General features: G+C 45.8%; 1 protein-coding gene across 1 annotated transcript; it reads right to left on the minus strand.

Annotated features, from left to right (window-relative positions):
- Positions 1-18568: 18568 nt before the first annotated feature.
- LOC141617329 (uncharacterized) lies at positions 18569-22207 on the minus strand. The gene is made up of 3 exons (XM_074434513.1): positions 22067-22207; positions 20563-21894; positions 18569-20383 (listed from the first exon to the last, which is right to left on the minus strand). Exons 1-3 carry the CDS (start codon positions 22205-22207, stop codon positions 18569-18571), a joined length of 3288 nt encoding a protein of 1095 aa, XP_074290614.1.
- Between the last annotated feature and the right edge of the window lie 1625 nt (positions 22208-23832).

Below are 23832 nucleotides of genomic sequence, written 5' to 3' on the forward strand. Positions count from 1 at the left end.
AGTTTATTAATCTTTATTGTACACTACCAAATCCAATATACATACTGTTCCGGGTGTAATTCCAGAGCAGATGTTTGTTACCACTCGTAGCTAGTAGAACGATGTCCTTGCTTGAATCCTCCTTGCGGTCTCCTGAAACGATGAACAAACTGAGGGCTCGGCTTTGGCCGAGCGTACCCACTCCGACGCTCAAGTCAGTGAACTTAGAGAGAAGTTGTTGTAACTTGGCTAAGAGTATATTGTAGAGAGATAAGGAAGATATTACCAGATGAATAGTGGTTATTAGGTCAATTTGTGGATCCTTTCCTCAATGAAGGTTGAGGAGTATTTATAGGCATTCACCTTTTGTCACGTAGTGGCCAAGTGGCCAAGTGGCTATCAGGTGAAAGGACCGTTGTACCCTCGGCCGATGGACTGCGGCGAGGCTCGCCGAGGGTCTTGGATATGAGTACGCGGTTGTGTCTCGGTGGCTAGTTGTCCGGCCGAGACCCGGTGGACAGCCGATGGGCTCCATTAAGAAGACTATCTAAGTCGTTGACTTTCTTTGTGGATACCCTTGACCTTGCTCAATATGTTGACTTGGTCGGTGGTGCGAGAATATGCCCCATCAATTTGCCCCGGCGTAGTCTATGCCGTGGTATGGGCTCCGATGTATGTTGAGCGTATATTCTGCGTAAGTATTTTTGCAAAATTTCAGTATCGGCTTCTTCAAGCATCGGCGTGGTTCTTGTTAGGCCGTACCATATCCCCCTCCACATGGATGCGTAAAGGGCATCCGATGTGGAAAAGAAGGTGACGACGGCCGAGACGGTGGCCGAGAGTGCCGGTTATTTTTGATTGCCCCGGCCGTGCTTCCGGCTTGGTCGATTATGTGGCGGCGGAGAGCGGTACTTAGGAACTTTGTTGAGGGAGATGAACAGCGAAGAGATGTGAATGGGCGTGTTGAATACGCTTGGTAAGCGTAGCATTGATTTGACTTTTAAGCATTGCGTCGATTGACATTCCGTGGTTGCATGTCCGACACGTGTACGTTCGCCGATTGGTTGACGCTTCATGGTTTGTGCCCTGATTGGTCCCTCTTCATGGGCTTTTCCTATAAATAGGGCGAGAATTCGTGATTTTGGCCATTACTTTCATTTCCTCAAATTTTCGAAAATTTTCTCCCAAAATCTTCATCTCTCTCAACTTTCAAGGGCTTTCTTTTCTTCCAATCTTCGGTCTTCGATCCGGCGAGTGTTTTTCTTTGAGGTAAACAAACAAATTCTTTTTTATCTTGCTAATAATTTGTTGTGAACATGTCTTCATTGATCTTTGGACCTAGTGAACCTGCGTCGGAGGGCCCTAGGTCTCCTTCTCCTGAAGTTGACCCTCAAATTTTGGAGGAGTGGGAGGATGACGATTCCTATGGTGATTTTGGTGATGATTTCGGTGATGAGGTGGAAAGGCCTCGTCCTAACGAAGGGAGGCAGTATGTTATGGATCACGGCGACGCCTGCAAGGTCCGTTCCGACCGTGCTTGGACTCATAAGCTCGCCAGTTGTTCAGGCGAGAAATTTTTCGAGGGCCATTTTTTCTTCGGTAGGGGATACAAAATTGTTATCCCTGAGGAGGGTCAGGCCGGCGTGTATATGCGGCATTTGGAGTATGGGCTCCGGTTTCCGTTGAACGAGCACGTTATGGCCATTATTAGAGCCATGAACGTTGCCGTTGCACAACTGCACCCGTTGGCTATGAGGACCATAATCGGCTTTGTCTGGCTCTGTCTCTTCAAGGGAGAGGCCCCAACGGTGAATTTATTCCGCCGGCTTCACCATCTCAAACCATTTTCTGGCCGCGTCGGATGGTACAGTGTGGAGATGGAGCCGGGTTATGTCTCTGTCAACAAACTTTCTTCTTGCAAGGACTGGCAAGACCGGTGGGTGTACGTTAAGGTCTTGGGATGACTATCCGCCTCGCTTTTTCCAAAGACCGAGTTAACTTGCGGTGTGAGACTCAAAGCGGAGCACGATAGATGGGTTTCCCGGAAGAAGCTCAAAATGGATGCTAGCAGTGTCTATCTCCAGGAGGATGAGAGGCTGGCAATGAGGCTCTTTGAGGTGGACAAGAGTGGGGTGCCGAAAAAATGGATTCCTCCGATGCAGATCATCCTTCAGGATGAGCCGCTCTGCCATGTCGGCCTCATACCGGCCCTAGCACAGGGTGAGTGGGGTCGGTGTGAGGCCCATCGCCGTTCTTAATGCTCTTGCTCCTCGAATTTCGGTTTATTTCCTCTAAACTCTTGCTTTGTTTCTTTTGAGACCACTTTGGAAAGGACTTGTCCGAGGATCTTCTCCAGAGAATGGGGCCGCACAAAGATGGGACCGTTGCTAACTTGCATCCCAAGGCTCTAGCCCACGACCGTAGGAAGTCGCCGAGTGATCTTATGGGAGCGGCTGAAGGGCTTGAGCGTGGAGGAGGCTCGGGCGAAGGTTGTTAGCGGCGTTGTGCGTCGGACGCGGAAAACAATGTCTTCGGCGGCGAGGGCGTCGACGCTGGTTCCAACTCCCACCCCCTCCTAAAAGGAGTCGGTGGAGGTTGTTGATATTCCTTCGAGGGGGACTCGATGCGGAGGAATCTCCCCTTATCCGAAAGAGGAAGGAGGCAGCCTCTACCGTTGGCAAGGAAGTGCCTCCTCTGGCCAAGAAGGCGAAGCACGGTACCTATTCATTCCGTGGCTTAAATTTAGCCGAGTCATTGGGTGCTCCGATGACAGCTTCGACATGTCGATATACGTTGATACGATGTCTTTATTAAATTTTTGTAGACCGGCCGCAGCCGGCTTCGCTCTCGTTGGGCGGCGGGTGGAGGGGACCTCTGCGCGAGTTGGTGATCAAGGCGCCACCGTCAACCCTCCATCCCCAGAGGGCATCCTTCTCCCGGCCGCAGTCGGTGGTCAAATTATTCCCGCCGTCCCTTCATCCCGAAGGCTTCCGTCTCCCAACTCATAGAGGAAGGCACGAAGCTAATTAGGGAGCTTGCAAGGTGGAACGTGGTTACCGTTTGCTCGTCTCATGGAGCGGGGAGAAGGCCGTGGCTCGAGCTGTCCATGAGCGTAATGCCACTAAGCGGGTGGCTGCGTCGGCGAAGCTGGATCTCCTCAACGAGCGGAAGCTTAGGGGAGATCTTTGAGAAGGCGCTCTTGGCCGAGAGAAAACTCGGGAGGACGCCGAAAAGGAGGTCCTTCCGAGAGAGCCAAGGCCGAGGCTGCGGCCGAGGCGCGAAGCCGCTTTGGAGAAGTGTAACCATGTTCGGGCGTGCCGACCTCTATCTCCCAGAGGAACGAATCCAGGGCCTGTTTAAGGCCCAAAGGCGGAGGTGATTCGGGGCAAAAAGGCCATCATTAAGCAGAAGGAGGCGGACATTGAGATGCTCCAAATCGTCATGCTCCCCAATCGTGCGCGAATTCGGGACTTGGCCGAAGGAGCTGCTAGGGAAGTGATCGAGGAGCTTTTCCCTCTTGATGGTTCCTTTCCGTGGGGCAGATATGACAAGCTGCTTGATGACAAGCTCGAGGCTAAGGAGAACGCCATGGTGGAGAAGGCCAAGGAGGCGGTGAGGGCGAAGATTGAGAAGGAGGCGGCCGCGGAGAAAGCGACTCTTCTTTGAGAGGGCTAAGGCGGCCAAGGAGGAAGGCGAGAGAATGAGGGCGGCGATGACGCCGAGGCCAAAGCCGAGGCTGCTAGGAAATTTCTTTGAGTTGCCTATTGAAGAAGATGCGGCTACCGCTCGATGGTAAGCGGCACCAGGCATAGGTTGCTTGATGAGAACAAGTTTGTGAGATCTGCTTCAGCTCCTCACACACCATCATGTGCTGCTTGATGAGAACATGTTTACAGCAGATCTGTTTCAGCTGTTCGGGGGCCGATCATTAATCCCTTCTTCCCTGCCATTTTTTGGTGCTTCAAATGACATAATTGTAGTTTTGCTTTTCTCCTTGTACTCTGTACCGCTTTGGTAGGTTGTGTTTTGGTTTATCCCACGGGGGACATTTTGTCATCTCCGTCCTCTTTTCGTAAACTGTTATTATTAATAAGAGTTCGTTTCTTTTGCCTTCGGCATGGCCGAGGTCTTTACCTTATTTCTTTTGAGCGTCTCAACGGTATTTAGTGTTTCCACTTTGCCTCTGGCTTGGCCGAGGTCTTTACCTTATTTCTTTTGAGCGTCTCAACGGTATTTAGTGTTTCCACTTTGCCTCTGGCTTGGCCGAGGTCTTTTCTCGTTTTTGTCTGAGTTGCCCTCCTACGTTATTAATTGAGCGTCTCTTTTTGTTTGAGCCTTGGTTTGGCCGAGGCAGTTTAGAGTGTGTATCTCAACGGTTTTTAACGCTTTTAAGGCATTTTGATTTGTTTATCAATCGCTGGCGCTTGTCGCGTGTCTACGCTCGATGGAGCTGCCGCTCTTGTCGGCACGACATGAAGAAGAGTCGGCACGGATAGCGTGTTACGCGGCGTCTACCACTTTAAGTGTTGCCAAGCGTCTACTATTTGGGGTATTTGCCACAAAGACTACATTTCTTCATGGGGACCACCGCTCTTGTCTATGACGGTGTGAGTCAAGCGTCTGGATAGCGTGTTACGCGGCGTCTACCACTTTAAGTGACTGCCAAGCGTCTACTATTTGGGGTGATCGCCACAAAGACTACATTTCTTCATAACGACTGCCGCTCTTGTCGAATCGACAGCATGAGACGGCGTCGGCCTCTTATAACGACTGCCGCTCTTGTCGAATCGACAGTATGAGACGGCGTCGGCTTCTTATAACGACTGCCGCTCTTGTCGAATCGACAGTATGAGACGGCGTCGGCCTCTTATAACGACTGCCGCTCTTGTCGAATCGACGGTATGAGACGGCGTCGGCTTCTTATAACGATTGCCGCTCTTGTCGAATCGACAGTATGAGACGCGCGTCGGCTCTTATAACGGCGCCGCTCTTGTCGAATCGACAAGTATGAGACGGCGTCGGCTTCTTATAACGATCGCCGCTCTTGTCGAATCGACAGTATGAGACGGCGTCGGCTTCTTATAACGACTGCCGCTCTTGTCGAATCGACAGTATGAGACGGCGTCGGCTTCTTATAACGACTGCCGCTCTTGTCGAATCGACAGTATGAGACGGCGTCGGCTTCTTTCTTCCTGCCAGTGATTTATGGGGAAAATGGACATCTTCATGGGAGACTTGGTTGATTTTACATTTGATATTAACATGCGTCGAGGTGCCCACATTGTTTTGGGCACCTCCGCGCTATACAAGGTCTATCGGTTTCCTAATGCCTCATCGGGGCGCTGTTTCCCCGTCGGCCCGTCGGTTGCATCCATAAGGTCGCCCTTCGGTTGTGAGGATGAGCTTTTCCCCTTCTCCGATCGCTTCGCCACTTTGAGGATTGCATGTTGCATCCTCCGGCGGATATCCGGATGTTGACCACCTCGTCCTTCTCGTCTTTGGAGACGAGCTTATGCGCTTCCCCCGGTCCGAGACATACATTAGTGTCGGGGCCGGATGGACATCACCTGCGTCGGCATCGCTTAGAGTAACTCGGCCTATTAGGGCGTTGTAGGCGGATGAGCCGTTGATGACGACGAACTCGGCTAGGACATTCTTGGCCGCATTCCCCTCGCCGAACATCACCCGGTAGTCCGATTGAACCGGGGTACCAGGCCGGCCCGGAGAAGTCTGTATAGTGGATGGGTGCGGGGCTCAAGTCCTTGATTCTCGGCCGAGGTGTGGAAGCACTCCCGAACATGATGTTCGTGTAGGCGCTGTGTCATCGGACATCTCTTCACTAGGTGGTTGGATATGTCCAAGTTGACTACGAGTGGGTCATTTGTGAGGGGCGATGACTCCTCGTAGTCCTTCCCTCCAATAGTCATATCGGGAATCTTTGGAGGCGGTGGTCGCTGCGTTGGGCACAAAGTTGATGGCCCGATACTGGCTCGTTCGAGTCCGTTTGTGCCCATGAGCCGACCCACCGTTCGTTACCTCCGATGACTACATGGATAACTCCTATCCGTTGAAAAACGGATTTCTTATCTGAGTCGGTGGCGTCAGTCTTCTGGCCTTTGGCCACATACTTGTCGAGGCTCCCCTTAGGATTAGCTCTTCAATGGCATTCTTGGATGCGGCGAGTTGTCGATGAGGTGGCGGCGCGGCCGTGGTTCGCAGTATTGGTTCGAGTCACCGTCTCCTTTTGGCTTGGGAGGTCGTTCCCACTTCTGGCCCTCGCTTCTGCTTAGGGCGAAGACCTTGGCGGCCGATGCGACCAGAGGGGTTTTGTCATGGTAATGCCTTTGGTAAAACATTCCCGAACTGTCGCCGGCGCCCGTCGAGCCCTGTTTCTTGGCAGATCTATCAGACCGTGACCTGTTATTGTCACGGCGTTTATCATCGGATCGTGACCTGTTATTGTCACGGCGCCTCTCATCCGGGCTATCATCCCGGCGGCTCCTCTTTTCTGAGGGCTCAGTCTCGCTGGGGCCTACCCAGGTCTTGTGGTAATCTTCCACCTTGATGGCCTGGTCGGCCATCTTCCTCGCGGCGTCTAGGCCCAGGCCCCCGTGCTTGATGAGCTCGTCTTTTAAGTTTCCCTTTGGGAGGCCCTTCATCAGCGCGAAAGCCGCCAGTTCGGGATTGATTTCCCGAATCTGCTGGACCTTGCCGTCGAACCTCTTCATATAGCTTCGTAGAGACTCGCCCTCCTCCTGCTTGATAGTTAGGAGGTCCGATGTCTCCACGACCGTCCTTTTGTTGCAAGAGTACTGGGCTAAGAAGGCGTCCTTTAGGTCGGCAAAACAGTATACCGAACCGTCGGGAAGCCCCTTGTACCGTTTTGAGCCATCCCATGCGAGTTGTTGGGAAAACTCGGCACAGACCTCATCAGGCTGCTCCCATACCGACATGTAAGACTCGAAAGCCTCGGCGTGGTCGGTTGGGTCACTATCTCCTTTGTATGTGAACGCCGGCAACTTGACTTGGTTGGCACGGCGGTTTGTCTAGGACATAATCATCGAGGGGTTTGTTTGACCACGTGTCGGATGACACGCGGCGACCGACTCCTCGCATTCCTAGTCCGGCTTCTCTCCTCGTAGCGGGAAGGACTTCTTCTCCGGCTCGGGCTTCTTCTCCGACTCTCCGAGTCGGGCTTCTGGTTCTCCGGGGTGTGCCTCGTCGGTGGTGCGGCGGCGATGTCCTCTCCCGAGTGCGAGAAGGACTTACGTTTACCACGACCACTTTGGGCTCCTCCGGCGTCTTGGTAGGGTCTGCTTCTCCCGGTGCTCCGTTCAAGTTTCTTGGAGTCACGTTCTGGGCCCTGGTCTCTGGATGGCTTCCGCCGCTCGTGTCGGCGTGCCTATGTGGTGGTGTACTCCCAATGAGGTCCAGGAGTGTCTCGGTTTTGCTACGTCAACCACCGTCCCATGATGGTGACCTGGTTGGCGGACGGGTGTGTCCGGTATTATCGGCATTAAATTCGGTTGGACTACTACTCCGGTGGAGGGTTGCACTACTCGAGAATGGTGAAATGTATCATCTTGGTGTAGCTCGGTTTCGTCGGTCACGACTACTGTTGTTTCGACATCTTAGCTTTTTTGGGTGGGTTTTTTTGTGTTTTTGTTTTTGTTGTTTGGGAATGAATGTGACTAGCTTCTAGTTTGCCTTCCCCCAGGACGGCGCCAATTGTTCGGGTGTAATTCCAGAGCGGATGTTTGTTACCACTCGTAGCTAGTAGAATGATGTCCTTGCTTGAATCCTCCTTGCGGTCTCCTGAAACGATGAACAAGCGAGGGGCTCGGCCGGCCGAGCGTACCCACTCCGACGCTCAAGTCGGTGAACTTAGAGAGAAGTTGTTGTAACTTGGCTAAGAGTATATTGTAGAGAGATAAGGAAGATATTACCAGATGAATAGTGGTTATTAGGTCAATTTGTGGATCCTTTCCTCAATGAAGGTTGAGGAGTATTTATAGGCATTCACCTTTTGTCACGTAGTGGCCAAGTGGCCAAGTGGCTATCAGGTGAAAGGACCGTTGTACCCTCGGCCGATGGACTGCGGCCAGGCTCGCCGAGGGTCTTGGATATGAGTACGCTGGATTTGTGTCTCGGTGGCTAGTTGTCCGCCGAGACCAGTGGTGGCCGATGGGCTCCATCGGCAAGACTGTCTAAGTCGTTGACTTTGCTGTGGATACCCTTGACCTTGCTCAATATGTTGACTTGGTCAGCGGTGCAGAATATGCCCCATCACATACCAAAGAGATTAAGAAAGACAAAGAAGACCTAAATTAAGTTTAACTCCAAATACATATGAAAGAATCAAACTCGGAACCCTAAAATCAATACCGTACTTGATAGTCATCTCCATCTGACCGTCGCTGGCTGCCGTTAATGGTGGTTGTCGATCGCCGCCTATTAGAGAGGTGGTTGTCAGTCGCGTATGAGTGATGTGGTGGTGGTTTTCTTGTGTCAGTGGTGGAGTGGTGGTATTGTCAGAAGAGTTGGTTAAGTTTTATCACTTTATGAGATGAGGGAAGAGAAAGAGACTTTAGTTGCTTTGGTTTCTACGGTCTGTCAGTATGAATTCAGAAAAGTTGAGATTTTGATTTTTTTTTTAATAAAGGATCTAAGGGTCGGGTATGGGTCTCATAACTTAGACCCGGACCCGAAAATTTTTCTTAAGACCCATACCCGTCCCATACCCATTGGGTCTGAAAAAATGAGACCCATACCCGACCCATTAGGGTATGACCCTCAGGGTCTGGGTCGGGTCCCCGACCCACTGCCATCCCTAAATACATCATACAATACGCATCATTCCTTAGTGTAAGAGGTTGAGAGTTTTTGCCGCTCTCACGCATTTATCGTGATTTTTCGAGTGCTTAAGGAGGATATGTATACTAATTTTCAAAAATAATAAGCACATAAAAAAAATCATGACATCATACTGACTATGTTATAAGTTCCTTTATTATAATTATATATCACGAAGTTACAACTTTATTTGAAAATGTTTCGTTTACCCTTTACACGAAGATTAATGTGAGTGAGGTGATGAGTGATAACACTCACCGATAAAGCAGGGAGATATTACTAACAAAAACACGGTCGTAATGTATTTCAAAAAAAAAAATATGGTCGTAATTAAAATGGATCAATTATAAGAATAAATTGGTAAACAATACAGAACCAGTTTAGATCCCGCGCGCGCAATGAATGCGCGGTATTTATAGGATTTTTTTTTTTAGAAAAAAAAAATTGAACTATAAAACTAATCAAAAAAATTGAGTAATGTCATGAAATGTATATATTTTTAAACAAAATTAATGAAATTGTTTATAAATTTTTTATTAGCATATTTTTTTAGTTACGATTTAGCAGACAAAGAACGAATTTTTTATCACAAAAATCTTAAAGACAAATTTTAAATAAGGCATTATATCAAAATAGGAAAGTATAATGCTACCTATTCTTTTAGTATATATGGGATGAGGATGGGGATATTGTTAGGATTAAATGGATATTATGGACCAAATAATAGAAGTCGGCTGAAAGCAAAGTATAATGCTACCTTTTGGTGAATTGTATAAGGTCCACCGGCCTACGTTGAGTTTCTATGGATTTATAAGATACAAAGTATCTGACCTATTCGACGTGGTAGCCGGTAGGCACCTATAAATCAATAATATACTCCGTATATGGCTTCGTTTCCGTCTAGGACCCTCTTTAGAGTTGTGCATCGGAATTAGAGTAAGATTTAATCATTCTAATAGTCAATCCATATCCATCCATACACATATAAAAGTTTGTAAGCTATCTACTGTAGCTATGAATAGTGTCCATTGAATGTGAGCCACTGATATCAGTTATGCAATCCTCACCCTCCATTTTGACCTAATAACTTGCTGCTCTTTGCTCCTTACTCGAAGCTACCTTCATTTTCTCGCTGCTTAGCTCATTGATTCTCCTCATCTCAGCTCTAAAACCCTTTTCATCCTCCCTTCAAATTTACAGAACACTCTCAAATAACATGAATTTGATAAATTGTAAGCAGAGAAGATATGGAGAAAGGTTAATTCTTCTTATTCATAAAAGATGAACAACGTGCTACTTATATACAATGGGAAGATGATTCTAGAGCTTATCGTATCTCAATTTTATGGTAACTACTCCTACAAATAAGTGCTAGAAATATTACAATATCAATTACAATAATACACTACCTATAATAAACGATACACCATATCGTCAATATTCTTGACGATATTCTTTCACTCCCCCTCAAGTTGGAGCACTTGGTAGACCAAGTCCCAACTTGTACTGTAAATGCTCATACGTCTCACCTCCTAGCGCCTTTGTGAATAAATCCGCTATTTGTTCCTTGCTACGGACATGAAACATGTTAATAGTGTTGTTCATCAAATGTTGCCTTACGAAATGACAATCGATCTCAATATGTTTTGTTCTATCGTGAAATACCGGATTTTTCGCAATGTGAATAGCCGCCTGATTGTTACAAAATAATCCCATTGGCCTTGAATGAAATATTCCTAACGATGCAAGAAAAGCTTTGAGCCAAATTAACTCACTTGTTGCTCCTGCCATAGCACGATACTCCGCTTCCGCCGTGGACTTAGCTACTGTTACCTGTTTCTTTGCCCTCCAAGAAATAGGTGAATTTCCAAGTGAAACAAAATATCCGCTCAACGACCGTCTCGACATTGGACATCCTGCAAAATCGGAATCACAATACCCTCGCAACTGAAAATCCGATTCTCTGCTCAAGATAATTCCTTTACTTGGATTCATTTTGACATACTTTACCACTCGTAATGCAGCCTCCCAGTGTTCCTTACGTGGTTCATTCATGAATTGTGAGAGTACATGCACGGCGTAGACAAGGTCTGGCCGAGTTATAGTAAGGTAGACTAATCTCCCAATGAGACGTCGATACTTCATTGCATCATTCAGTATATACCCTCTTGCTAAAGCTAGCTTATGGTGTCGTTCCATGGGCGTATGAACAGGCTTCGACCCCGTCATTCCCGTCTCCTCAATGATACCCAATGCATATTTCCTCTGATTTAGGAAGAGACCTTTCGTCCCATGTGCCACTTCTATGCCTAAGAAGTATCGTAAACGACCCAAGTCTTTGATTCCGAAGCTATTGTCGAGAAATTGTTTAAAAACTTTACATGCTCCATGATCATTGCTAACTACTATCATATCATCAACATATACCAATACTCCAATAAACACTCCATTTGTATTATATGTAAATAACGAGTAGTCTGCAAGTGATTGGACGAACCCATATCTTTTCAACGAAGTCGTTAATTTTGCAAACCAATTCCGGGAAGCTTGCTTTAAACCATATAAAGATTTTAGCAATTTACATACCTTGTTTTCTCCTTCCTTTCCAAAGCCTTGTGGTATTTTCATGTAAACTTCCTCGTCTAGTTCGCCATGTAGAAACGCATTATTAACGTCCAATTGTTCGATGAACCATTTCTTTGCCACCGCCACTGCTAATAGGCAACGAACACTAGTCATCTTGGCTACGGGTGCGTAAGTCTCATGGTAATCCACTCCTTCAATTTGTGTGAACCCTTGAGCCACGAGTCTTGCTTTATATCGCTCAATACTTCCATCGGCATTGTACTTAATTTTATACACCCATTTGCACCCAATTGGCTTCTTTCCTTTGGGCAGCGGAACGATTTTCCAAGTCCCATTCCTTTCTAATGCTTCAATCTCATTGCTCATAACCTCTCTCCACTTCGAATTTCCTGCAGCTTCATTGTAATTTTTCGGTTCTCTTACCTTGTCAATGGCTGCTAAAAATTCTCTATGAGAGTTAGAAAAATAATTGGTAATAAGATAGTTAACTAAAAGATAGCGAGTACCTGTCTTTGAGGACTTCGTTTGGGCGTGATGAGCATTTCGAGTGGGGTTAATTATGCGCGTCGACTTGCAGCAATAATCCTTCTTCCATGTCGGCTCAAATTACTCTCTTGCTCCTCTACCAAGTCTCTCCTCCTGATTCTCAATCTCGACATTCTCAGTTTCAGCAGGCTGGTCATTTCTTATTTCGTCACTCATGTCTACATTTTGCTCTTCAACATTGCCTAGTGTTGTGAGCTGGTCACTCCCCCTGTCCCCACTAGGCATCTGATCATCGTGATTACTAGCGTTTTCGCATAAGTCTGGATTGATACCAATAGTTTCTATTTTGGCATTATACTGTGAAGCACTAGTATCAACGGTATTTGAGTAGGGAAAAACATGCTCGAATAACGTTACATCTCGAGACACAAACAATCGCTTTTCTTTTAAATCGTACACTTTCCACCCTTTCTTCCTATGAGGGTACCCAAAGAAAACACAACGCTTTCCCCTTTCCCCGAATTTGTCACGTGGTTTATCTTTGCTATGAGCGTAGCAAAGGCATCCAAATATTTTTAATCCGTCGAATTCGGGTTTTCTACCATACAAAATTTCAAATGGGGTACGCCCTTGAAGAAGGGGTGTTGGTGTCCTATTAATTAGGTAGGCTGATGTCAACACACATTCCCCCCAAAAATGTATAGGTAAATCTGCTTGAAACCGTAAAGCTCTCGCTTTCTCGAGTATATGTCTATGTTTTCTTTCAACGCGACCATTTTGTTGTGGCGTATCAATGTTGCTACTTTGAAAAATTATCCCATTTTCTTCATAATAATATTTCATAGGCCCGGATAAAAATTCCGTTCCATTATCGCTTTGAATGACTTTGACGCATTTATCAAATTGATTTTTAACTATTTGGCAAAAAACTCTTAACAACTCACCTGCTTCAGTTTTATCTTTCATAAGATATACCCAAACTCCCCTACTATGGTCGTCAACAATAGTCAAAAAATAATGTGCACGGGAAAGACTAGCAACTCGATATTGTCCCCAAATATCGCAATGAATTAAACCAAACAAATCGTCACATCTCTTATTATTTAGCTTAAAAGAATTACGAGTCTGTTTCGCTCTACAACACGGGTCACAGACATAACTAGAGTTCGAATTCAAATTGCAACCAATTAAAGGAGAGAATTGAGATAATATACTACTTGATGGATGTCCGAGCCTTTTATGCCACAAATGATCTAGCTTGGACATTGACGCCACTGATTCAATATTCCTTGTCTTGAAATAATATACCCCATCTCGATGCTCACCCCGTCCAATATCCGTCCTCGTAGACAGGTCCTGCATAACACAATAGTCGGGATGAAAAGTTACTACACAATTGTTTTCTCGTATTAACTGTTGAACCGAAATTAAATCACAAGTCAATGATGGTACAAAAAGAACATCCTTGAGTGTAAATGTGTCACTTAAGATAGCTTTTCCATGTTCCTGTGCCTCATTATTCCTACCGTCAGGCAGGCCAACGATCGACGGCTTCGCTGTCCAAATATTCCTTAAAAACTCCCGTTTTCCAGTCATATGATGGGAAGCCCTGCTATCAATTAACCATTCAGTGACAATTTTAGCATTCATACCTGTGAGTTTGTGACTACCTTCCGGACTTGGGTTCAACAGAGTACGAATACGTTCTACCTCATCAGCGGTGAAAGGTTGGTTTTGCTGTATCGTTTCGCCTTCCTTTGTCCCTGACGAGTTCCCAACTGCATTAGCCTGAAAGGTATTTTGTTGGCTGCCACGACCCCCTGATCGTCCTCTGCCTCTTCCATAATTTCCACGTGTATTGCTTCCTCCTCGACGGCCACGTCCTCTTTCTCGATTTTTAACAACTTCATACCCGTGCTTGTCGTAACAATTTTCTTCTGTGTGATAATATTTACCACAATGGGTACATTGAGGCGGACCATCATCTTCATTTGCATCCTGTCTCGCAAAAAACCCTTTTCCTCGTCCTGTGCCGAATGATTTTATGGCCATGGCTGCTTCATTGGTCTCCTACTTAATTTTTGTGACGGCTGTGTGCCTCTCTTCCCTCAAGATTAAGGCATATGCTCGTGTGAGGGATGTAATTGGATCCTCCATCAAAAGATTCGTACGGATATGGCCGTACAGTCCATTGTCTAGTCCCAATAAGAATTGGTGAACCTTCTCCTCTTCTCGTTCCTTGGCTATTTGGACTGCAGCACCACAGGTACACTTCGAAACTCGACTGTAATTGTCGAGCTCATCCCATATTGTCTTTAGACGTGTATAATATTCTACAACGGATTGTCTTCCTTGCTTGCACTCATTGAGTTCTCCTTTCAATTGGTGAACTCGTGGTGCATTCCCGGCCGAAAAACGGTCCTTCAATTCATCCCATACTTCTGCGATTGGCCGATTGAAACTGATGCTCTTATGCAATTTCGGGTCAATCACGTTCCTCAGCCATGCTTTCAACATAGCATTACACTGTCTCCATGCCACTAGTTCAAGGCTGTCATACCCTTCTACTTCCTCTGGTTTCTTGACTTGTCCTTCAATGAAACCTAATTTATTTTTTGCGTCAAGACCATTCTTAACGGCCTCGGCCCATAGTTCATAATTTTCGCCGTCAAAAATGGTTTGCGTAAGCATTAAATTCGGATTATCCGATGGATGAAGGTAGAGTGGTGATGACATTGGAATGGATTGTCTCTCGTTACTTTTGGATCCCTTAGTTTTCACATCGTCTCCCGTCATCGTATAGATCGATGGTAATTTTTTTTTTGTGTGTGGGTTATTGTAATTTGGAAAAAAATGGATCGAAAAGCTCACGATACCATGATAAATTGTAAGCAGAGAAGATATGGAGAAAGGTTAATTCTTCTTATTCATAAAAGATGAACAACGTGCTACTTATATACAATGGGAAGATGATTCTAGAGCTTATCGTATCTCAATTTTATGGTAACTACTCCTACAAATAAGTGCTAGAAATATTACAATATCAATTACAATAATACACTACCTATAATAAACGATACACCATATCGTCAATATTCTTGACGATATTCTTTCAGAATTGCTTTGAACTTGGTAAGATTCTCGATTACTTTTATAAAAAATATTTCCTGACTGACCATTTTCTGGTGAGAAAAGAGGTCAACTTTCTTTAAATTAGAGTTTTGATCTCGATTTCGATTGCGCTTGCGACTTGATGATTTTATCTTGCGGTTTGCAGGATCTGGCCAGGTTACTGGAATTTACCTAATAGCGGTGCAGTTAAAACACCCGCTATTGACGTGCCGGGAGTTGAAAGTGTAAGAGGTTGGGCCTTCATCTTTCTTTAAATTAGGGACTTCATCTCTATTTCGATTAAACTTGCGAATCGTTGTTTTTTCCTTGCGTAATTTCTTTTTTCTTAATAAGATCTGGCTAGATTTCTGGAATTTAGCGCACGGCGGTGCAATTACAAGAGCCGCTATTGATGTGGCGGAAGTGGAAAGTGTACAAGGTTTATTAGTATCACCTTATATGTGTTCAGTTTAACTTATTTACTAACGCTTGATACTTGAATACTCCTAAACTCGAAATTGTGAACAATATTCGCCCCTGGGCTTGATAATATTCCCCCCAACTACGGTTAGCATTACGTCACTAGGCTTAAATTGAGTTAATGTGAGAGTTCTCTAATTTATTTATTTATGTTATGTGTTTTTTACTTAAACAGATCAAACGAAGGGGACGAAAGCCACTAATTACATTGCAACGCCGATTATGGTTAATATTTAAATATTTACGCTTTATTAAATGTGTTTGTCTGAGGTTTTGGGTTACGTCACTAGGCTTAAATTGAGTTAATGTGAGGGTTCTCTAATCTATTGATTTATGTTATGTGTTTTTTACTTAAACAGATCAAACGAAGGGGACGAAAGCCATTAATTACATTGCAACGCCGATTATGGTTAATATTTAAATATTTACGCATTAAATGTGTTTGTCTGAGGTTTTGGGGTATGATTAGCCGCTGTTTTTTTTTTTCGCAACCTCAGGCTGTTGGTGAATTTGGTTGTTTCCTATATGCAGGGGCATACTATTGTAGTGTAGGAGACGATAGATCGTATGAGCGCGGAGTTACAACTGGTCACTACAAGCCATTTTCTTTGAAATTCAGTTTCCATTATATTCCTGGGATTCACGTTGGAATAAAGTTACTTATGTTAGTCTGTGACAGACTCTTTTTTTTTTGGTGTCGTCTGCTATTGGTACACTCTCTTACTCTAATGTTTCGTAATTTAATTTCCCTGAATTTTTGATTGTTTGTCTGTTGCGTTGCTTTCGGTTTCCATTGTTTTTTTGTTGGTGATATGCATTCATTATCTGCAGCTCATTCGGCCTTTACTGCCCACAACTAGTCAACATCTGGTGACCGGCTATTCATTTCTCATTCCTATTAGTCTTCTCTTAATTTTTGAGAAAGCACCCCGCGGGTACAATTAATACATTAACGAATCAGCAATAACAGCAACGTTCACCATCGGAGGCAACACATCCGCCCACTCCGATCGACCAAACACCCTAGGAATTAAATGAGCTAAAGAGTGCGCAACAGAATTGTTTACGCGATTAGTATACGACCAAAAAACAGAATTAAAAGAACAAGCTAAACTTAAAATATCACTTAGGATTAAATAAAACTCGGAACGGCCTTCCTTCTTCTTCTTTAGTGCTTCTATGACTTCAAGACAATCACTTTCAACAATAACTTTCGAGTGTCCTTTTTGTAGCGCCATCTCGAGACCTTCAATAACTGCAACAGCTTCGGCCACATGCGGTTCCCATACTTCCTTCCAGCCTCTTGACATCGCCCAAAGCACCTTCCCTTGGTCATCACGACAGACACACCCGACTCCCACACCATCCCCCTCTTTAACTCCCGCGTCGACGTTAACCTTAACAAACCCCTCACTTGCCTTCTGCCACCCTCCCCCTGTTTGCCTCACAACCTGACCGAATCCTCCATCCTTACCCGTTCTCGTCATCCAACATCCCCCCTCAATCTCGTCCCCAACATCCCTCGCTCTCTTAACCACCACTAAATGGTCAGCGACCATATCATCGAACACAATTTTATTTCGATGCTCCCAAAGAGCCCAGCACCCTAGCATGAAGCGACTTTGTTCCACCACCCCAAGCACTCTCCAACGACTTTCAACCCAATCTCTTATGCTCCCTCCTCCATCCTCCTCATCCACGGTCAAACCCAGCCCCTCCCACACACGTTGAGCAAAGTGACAATCCCGGAACAAATGAAGACTAGACTCAGAAAAGGAGTTACAGAAAGAACAAAAAGGATACTCACCTCCCACTCGGGAAACAATGTTCGTCCTTGTCGCTAGAGCCTCTTTGCACAGCTGCCAGAAAAAGAGCTTCACTCGGGGCCACACCGGAGTTTTCCAAAGCCTGTTCCAAAGCCACTTCTCCTGATCCCAATTCGAAGTCTCCCCTCCCTCAAGCTCCTCCCCTGCCAACCGTCTATAGGCGGATTTAACTGTGTATAACCCGTCTTTTTCCTCGTTCCAAGCCCACACGTCACACGGTCTTTCTCGACTAATACGCATCCCCATAATCCTCTCGCATTCGAAAGGGAGAAATAAGGTCTCTAATTTCGCAGTGTCCCATCCCCCACCTTCAGTATGCATTAGCTCAGCTACTTTCATGGTTTCGCATCCGGGAGGACACGGGGAGATAACACGGCCTGAGTTGTTGCCAGCCACCCACGCATCCTTCCAAACCGAGGTTGTAACTCCATCTCCAATTCTCCTTCTCAAGCCCCGCATCATCACCCCTCTAGCCTCGTAAATACCCCTCCAAGTGTAACTCGGGTTATTACCCAATTCAGCCGTCATCACATCCCCCACCGGAAAGTATTTAGCCTTCAACACCCTTGCCCACAAACTGTCTGGGTTCGTTATGAGCCTCCACACTTGCTTTCCAAGTAATGCTAGATTAAAAAGGCGGAAATCGCGAAAGCCCAATCCCCCTCTACTCTTCGATTGGCACATCCTCCTCCAAGCCACCCATGGAATGCCTCGGTTACCATCGCTCTTCCCCCACCAAAATCTAGAGACCACTGACCGAAGATCGTCACAGAAGCTCGCTGGAATTTTAAAGACACTCATCACGTAGGTAGGAAGCGAATTGGCTACCGCCTTTATAAGAACTTCCTTCCCTGCTCTAGACAACAATTTACCGCGCCAACCCTGGATCCTCTTCGTCAATTTGTCACGTATGATAGTAGTAAGAGCCCTTTTCGACCTACCCACAACCGTCGGTAATCCAAGATACCTCTCCTGCTCCTCCACTTCCACAATTGCCAGCTGACTCACAATAGCATCCCGTCGCAATCTACTTACCCCACGACTAAAGGAGATAGTCGTTTTGTCAAGGTTTACCAGTTGCCCCGAAGCTCGTTCATATGATCGCATTATGGCTTGAAACACGTCCCCTTCCCGTGAGTTCGCTTTAATAAATACAATACTATCATCAGCGAACAACAAATGCGAAATAGTTGGTGCAGACGGTGTTACCCGGATGCCATGAAGAGAGCCCACTTCAATTGCTCGCCTTATCTTTGCTTTCGACAAAGCCTCAAAGACATAGGATAAAAGGTAGGGGACAAAGGATCCCCCTGCCTTAACCCTCTTGTCGGTCGAAACTCCTGTGACGGGGCACCGTTAACAAGGATAGAAAACGACACCGTGGAAATGCAGTCCATAACCCTCCTCACCCATTCTCGGTTAAACCCCATTGTCCGCAGAACCGTCTCCATAAAACACCACTCAACACGATCATAGGCTTTGGCCATATCAAGTTTAATAGCCATAAATCCCTCCGCAGCCCGTGAATTCTTCATATAATGAAAAGCCTCAAAAGCAGTGAGAACATTATCCGAAATAATCCGCCCCGGTGTGAAAGCACTTTGATTCTCCGAAACAATTTTATCCAAGAAAATTTTAATTCTATTAGCCAGCACCTTGGACACTAGTTTATAGGCCACATTACATAAACTAATCGGGCGAAAATCACGAATTTTGTCCGGGGCTTTCTTTTTGGGAATCAAGACAATATTGGTCTTATTTAGATCCTTAGCCGACTGCTCCCCTCGCAAGATAGACAGAACCGTTCTTACCACTTCAGGGCCAATTGTACTCCAATAAGTTTGGTAGAATAATCCGTTCATCCCATCAGGGCCGGGAGCTTTCAAAGGGTTCATTTGATTTAAAGCCTCCACAATTTCCTCCTCGCTATAATCTCGTTCCAAACCCAAGTTCATCTCGGCAGTGACCCTATTTTCGAGCCCCTGTAAACACAACTCCCCTTCCACCGGGTTGGAAGTAGTGAAGAGCTCCTGGAAATACTTGACGGCCACGCGAGCTACTTCCTCATCGCCCTTCCTCTCCACCCCGGAATCATCAATGAGGCTCCCAATATGGTTCTTCCTTTTTCGTTCAGATGCACAGGTATGAAAGAATTTAGTATTTCGGTCCCCGTCCTTTAGCCAAAGGGCCCTTGAACGCTGTCGCCAATAGACCTCTTCTTGCCTCGCCAAATCAGCTACTTCCGCGACCAATTTCCTTCTTCTCGCCACCTGCTCATGACCACGGACTCCCTGATTTAATTTAGCAATTTGTTTTCGTTTTTGCCCTATCAACCGTTTAATCTTATGAATATTGGTCTTCTTCCATTCCTGTAACTCACTAGCACATGAGCTCAATATTGTCACCAAGCTCCCCCATCCGCGTTCAACCCCTCTCTCAACAGCAGCTTCACATCCCTCTTCCCCGACCCACATTTGTTCGAACCGAAACATCCGCTTCTCCCCACCAATTTTCTCTCTAGCATTGAGAACAAGCTTTATCGGAGCATGATCAGACCATTCTCGTTCCAAGTAAAACAGTTTAGCATACGGAAACATTTCTAACCACTCCCCAGTACACATGGCTCTATCAATCATACTTTGTCGGTTTGCCTCTCCCGCTTGTCCATTATCAAAAGAGAAGTTATATCCCTCCCATGGCACGTCCCTCAACCCACAATCATCCACAGCTGCTCGGAAATTATTCATCTGCCATTGAGGCCGGCTGCCCCCCTTCATTTCTGTAGCAAAGAGGATCTCATTATAGTCACCCAAACAGACCCAAGGTAAGTCAGTCTGTCTAGCAAGAACCCGTAACAACTCCCACGACAAGTGACGCTCAGATACTCCCGGCCACCCATAGAAACCCGTTACCCTCCATACTCCAGCTTGTGATGAAATTTTGAAATCCATGTAATGAACCGAAGCGGAAATAAAAGAGCAGGCAACCTCTCTTCTCCAAAGGAACGCAAGGCCCCCGGATCTCCCAACACTATCAACTTCCATCCCATTATACCCATCCAGCTGTTCCCTCACCCTTCTCATTTCACGGCCGCTAAGTTTAGTTTCGCATAAGAACACTAAGGCCGGGGCTTCCCTCCGCAGCAGATCACGGAGGGCACGGACCGTGTCGGGGTTGCCCAATCCCCGACAGTTTAAGCTTAGGGTATTCATTGGGCCCGGCGGGGTTGAGTGCCCTCAACCTCCGCCTCAGGTATTGTGACGCCCCCGTCAATAAAAGATCGCGCACGCTTCCCTCCTCCACTCTCCTCCGTCCAGTTAGGTTCCTCCTCACGGCTCCTCTTTCCTCCATCTCCTCCCCCTGTTGGTTTCTTCTTTTGCACCCCCACATTCTTTTCTCTCGGAATTCTAGTCCAGCTTCCTCCCTTACCACTACTCATCACTCCCCTCCCCATATCAATCTCCTCACCCCCTAACACCGGACTGCTCATCCCCATGCTCAGCTCCACATTAATAGTAGAGTCCGCGACTAAACTATTAGACACCTCCCTTATCACCCCATTCCCTGCTCCCCCACCTCCTTCCCCCTCCTTCCCAGACCCCTCAGTATTCTTCTCCACCCTTTCCCCCATCCCAGTCTTTTCCCCAACCTCCATCTGTTGCACACCGCCACATTTTTTATGGCGAAGATCAAGAGCTATAGACTGTAGTTTCTCAATCATAGAATCAATATCAGCCTTCGCTTCCTCTCTACTCACCCTATCAAAGCAACCACGTAAATCCTTTGCAGCTTTCCCCGTCCCTTCACTCACGGTCTTGGTAACTTTCCATGGCGAAGCACGCAGCCATTCACCATACTCGAGCTCCTCTTCCTCATACGGGCCATGCTCACAATCCTTTTCTCCATGGCCAATAACCCCACAGCCGTAACAGAAAAGGGGCAGTCGTTCGTATTTGACATCGAAAGTCACAACCCTCCCAGCTTTCATCGATATGGGCACTCCTGCTTTTAATGGCTCTCTAACATCATGAAGGACACGGATCCTAATGGCTCGGTCTAGTTCCACATTTGGTCCATACTCAGCCGCCACAAAAGAACCCAGCATATCACCAATACGTCTCGCATTTGTTTGAGACGATCTTCCAGAAATAGGGAGATCGTAAACCCTAGCCCAAATTGGAAAGTGAACAAGAGGTACATCCGAAAGCTTACCCGATGGATTTGGTTCGTTGAAACACCAAACGAATTTATCGAAGTGCCACGGTTGGCCTTCGAGCACCCTGGCTTTGTCTCGTTCTGCTTCGAATTTGAATATAAACGTTTTCTCCTTAGGGTCGACAATATTCCCCATCACCGGTTTCGTAGGGTTCCAGAGCTTTATCATCGTATCAATGGCTGCTTTCACGTTTATCGCTCTCGAAGCCCACACCTTTCCTACCAGAATAGCATGTTTCTTAGTCTCTCCCTCATCTTCACCTTCCTCCCACACAAACGTACCTTCTTCAATTTCAGTCGAACCCATAGGCCTTTTCCCATACCGATCGTGGCCCCTCGATCCACTGCTTCTCTGACCCTGCATAAAGAAAACAAAAGACAACAAAGGAAAACAAAAGAAGACTAATCTTACGATCGAAATCGTAAGAGGAGCCCCGAGCAAAGAGGAGAGAATCAAAGAGGATTTCGACGGAACCCTAGAAGGAACCCTAGACAACCGAGGACAATTAGTCTTCTCTTAATTATTCAACCTGCACTTTGCTCTTTACTTTCATTCTTTCTCCACTACTTATTTCGTTTGGCACCCTTTGCGTTTGATGCCATTTGCCTGAATCAATTGTACATAGTCTCTGCCTCTGATTAATGCTAATAAATACCACCGTTTCGGTCATGCCTCAAAATCTTATTTTTCTTGAGTTTTGCGATGTTTTAAAATGCAGTAATTGCTTACGCCTTATTTTCTTCGTTCCTTTTTGCCTTATTTTGACCCCCCCCCCCGGTACTAAGTTTGTTTTACTAAAACAGGCCGTAATTTTTCCAGGCGAATAAAAGTGTTACTGTTACTGCTTTTGATGCATGTCTTCTGTTATCTATTATAATTATTGTTGGAAGATAATGATTCTTTGTGTGGAAATAAGATTTCTAGAGTGTGAATTCTTTATTATTTGGGGATTGTAATAAATCCTTGGTTGGGAATTAGTTGTTTTGGGTGTTGTCTTAGGGGCGCTCTCGTAGTTGATTTAGTTCCCTAATTTGCCGAGTTCGTTGTTTTTTACAGGTCTGAGGTGGTTTATAGCTTGCTGCTTAGGTGGTTCAAGGCCAATACTCGTGAGTATGCTCTCTTATTAATCAACAGCAAATTACTAAGTCGTCCTTGTTATTTTTTTCCGAATTGTTTAATTTATGGCATGTTCTTTATTGTTGTTTTTTATTGGTGACTTACCTAAACTGTTCGGGTCAGTGAACTATACTAGCTGGGTGTGCAATGTCGGGAAGCGTCTCTTGTGATGTAGGACTTGCAAGTTTAAAAGGTCAGAGTCAATGTATTTCGGACTTGCTTATGCCACCTCTTTTGCTCTTATCTGGTAATGGCCATTTTGGGTCAATACTCGGGAATCCCATTTTCTTGAGATTTCTGGTGGTTTTTAATGCAACACTTGAACTTGGCTAATGTACGGGGCTCCTTTTCACCTTTTTTTTCCGTCTATTCTAACTATGATTTGATTTGGGTCATCATTGTTCTAGGTTAAATAGAGTGTTATTTTTAATAATGTTTATGCTCGTCTTCTATTACCTATTATTCTTGGGAGGTTAATGGTTGGCCGGTTGAAAATCAGCTGTTTTGGGAGTGGGTTGGTTATAGTCTGGGTATTACAATGATTCCTTGGTAAGGATTAAATTGCTTTTGTCTCTTGTGTGCAAGGCAGTATCATAGTTTAATTATTTTCCTAAATAACCGAATTCGTTGCTTCATGTTTAGGGTCTAGGATGATATCCAGCTTGATGCTTTGTAACACCCCCGCACATCAGGATGCCTTACCAAGGACCATCCCAGTGTATGAAGGCGTTACCATCTCGGTCACCCAAGGTAGTAGATCAAGTAGACAATAAAGAACACTTATAATTAATTACTTTAACACTTTAAAACCACGGTACAAAACTGGATACAAGTGGTAACTATGACTGCTAAAGAACTCATGCATCTGAACACCTATGCCGATAGCGTGGTGACTCGATTCCCTCCATGCCCGACAGTAACAGACCAACGGTACCTGCTAAGCCAACTGCTCACCATCCCCGAATGGATCACCACAGTTTTGAAAACATAACACGGGGTCAGTTACTGAACAATTAAGATAAGACAAGTACGATAAGTAACCAGCGATCATCCACCATCTCCGGTCACCCGATCTCACACAGTAACCGACTACACACTGAAGTGTGTAGCCCTGCCAGACTACCCATCGCAACAGGTAGCCCTTGCCGCCAGTGGGGGACCACAACCAATCCCCACCTA

This window comes from Silene latifolia, chromosome X (assembly GCF_048544455.1).
Source record: "Silene latifolia isolate original U9 population chromosome X, ASM4854445v1, whole genome shotgun sequence".
NCBI lineage: Eukaryota > Viridiplantae > Streptophyta > Magnoliopsida > Caryophyllales > Caryophyllaceae > Silene > Silene latifolia.

What these genes read in the sequence shown, in the direction of transcription:
- LOC141617329 (XM_074434513.1), bottom strand. Translation starts at nt 22,207, where the DNA reads ATGACCGAAACGGTGGTATTTATTAGCATTAATCAGAGGCAGAGACTA. An exon ending in AAGTAAAGAGCAAAGTGCAG is followed by an intron (nt 21,895 to 22,066) that starts GTTGAATAATTA and finishes TTCTTTATGCAG; the next exon opens with GGTCAGAGAAGCAGTGGATC. An exon ending in TCACAATACCTGAGGCGGAG is followed by an intron (nt 20,384 to 20,562) that starts GTTGAGGGCACT and finishes GTGAGGGAACAG; the next exon opens with CTGGATGGGTATAATGGGAT.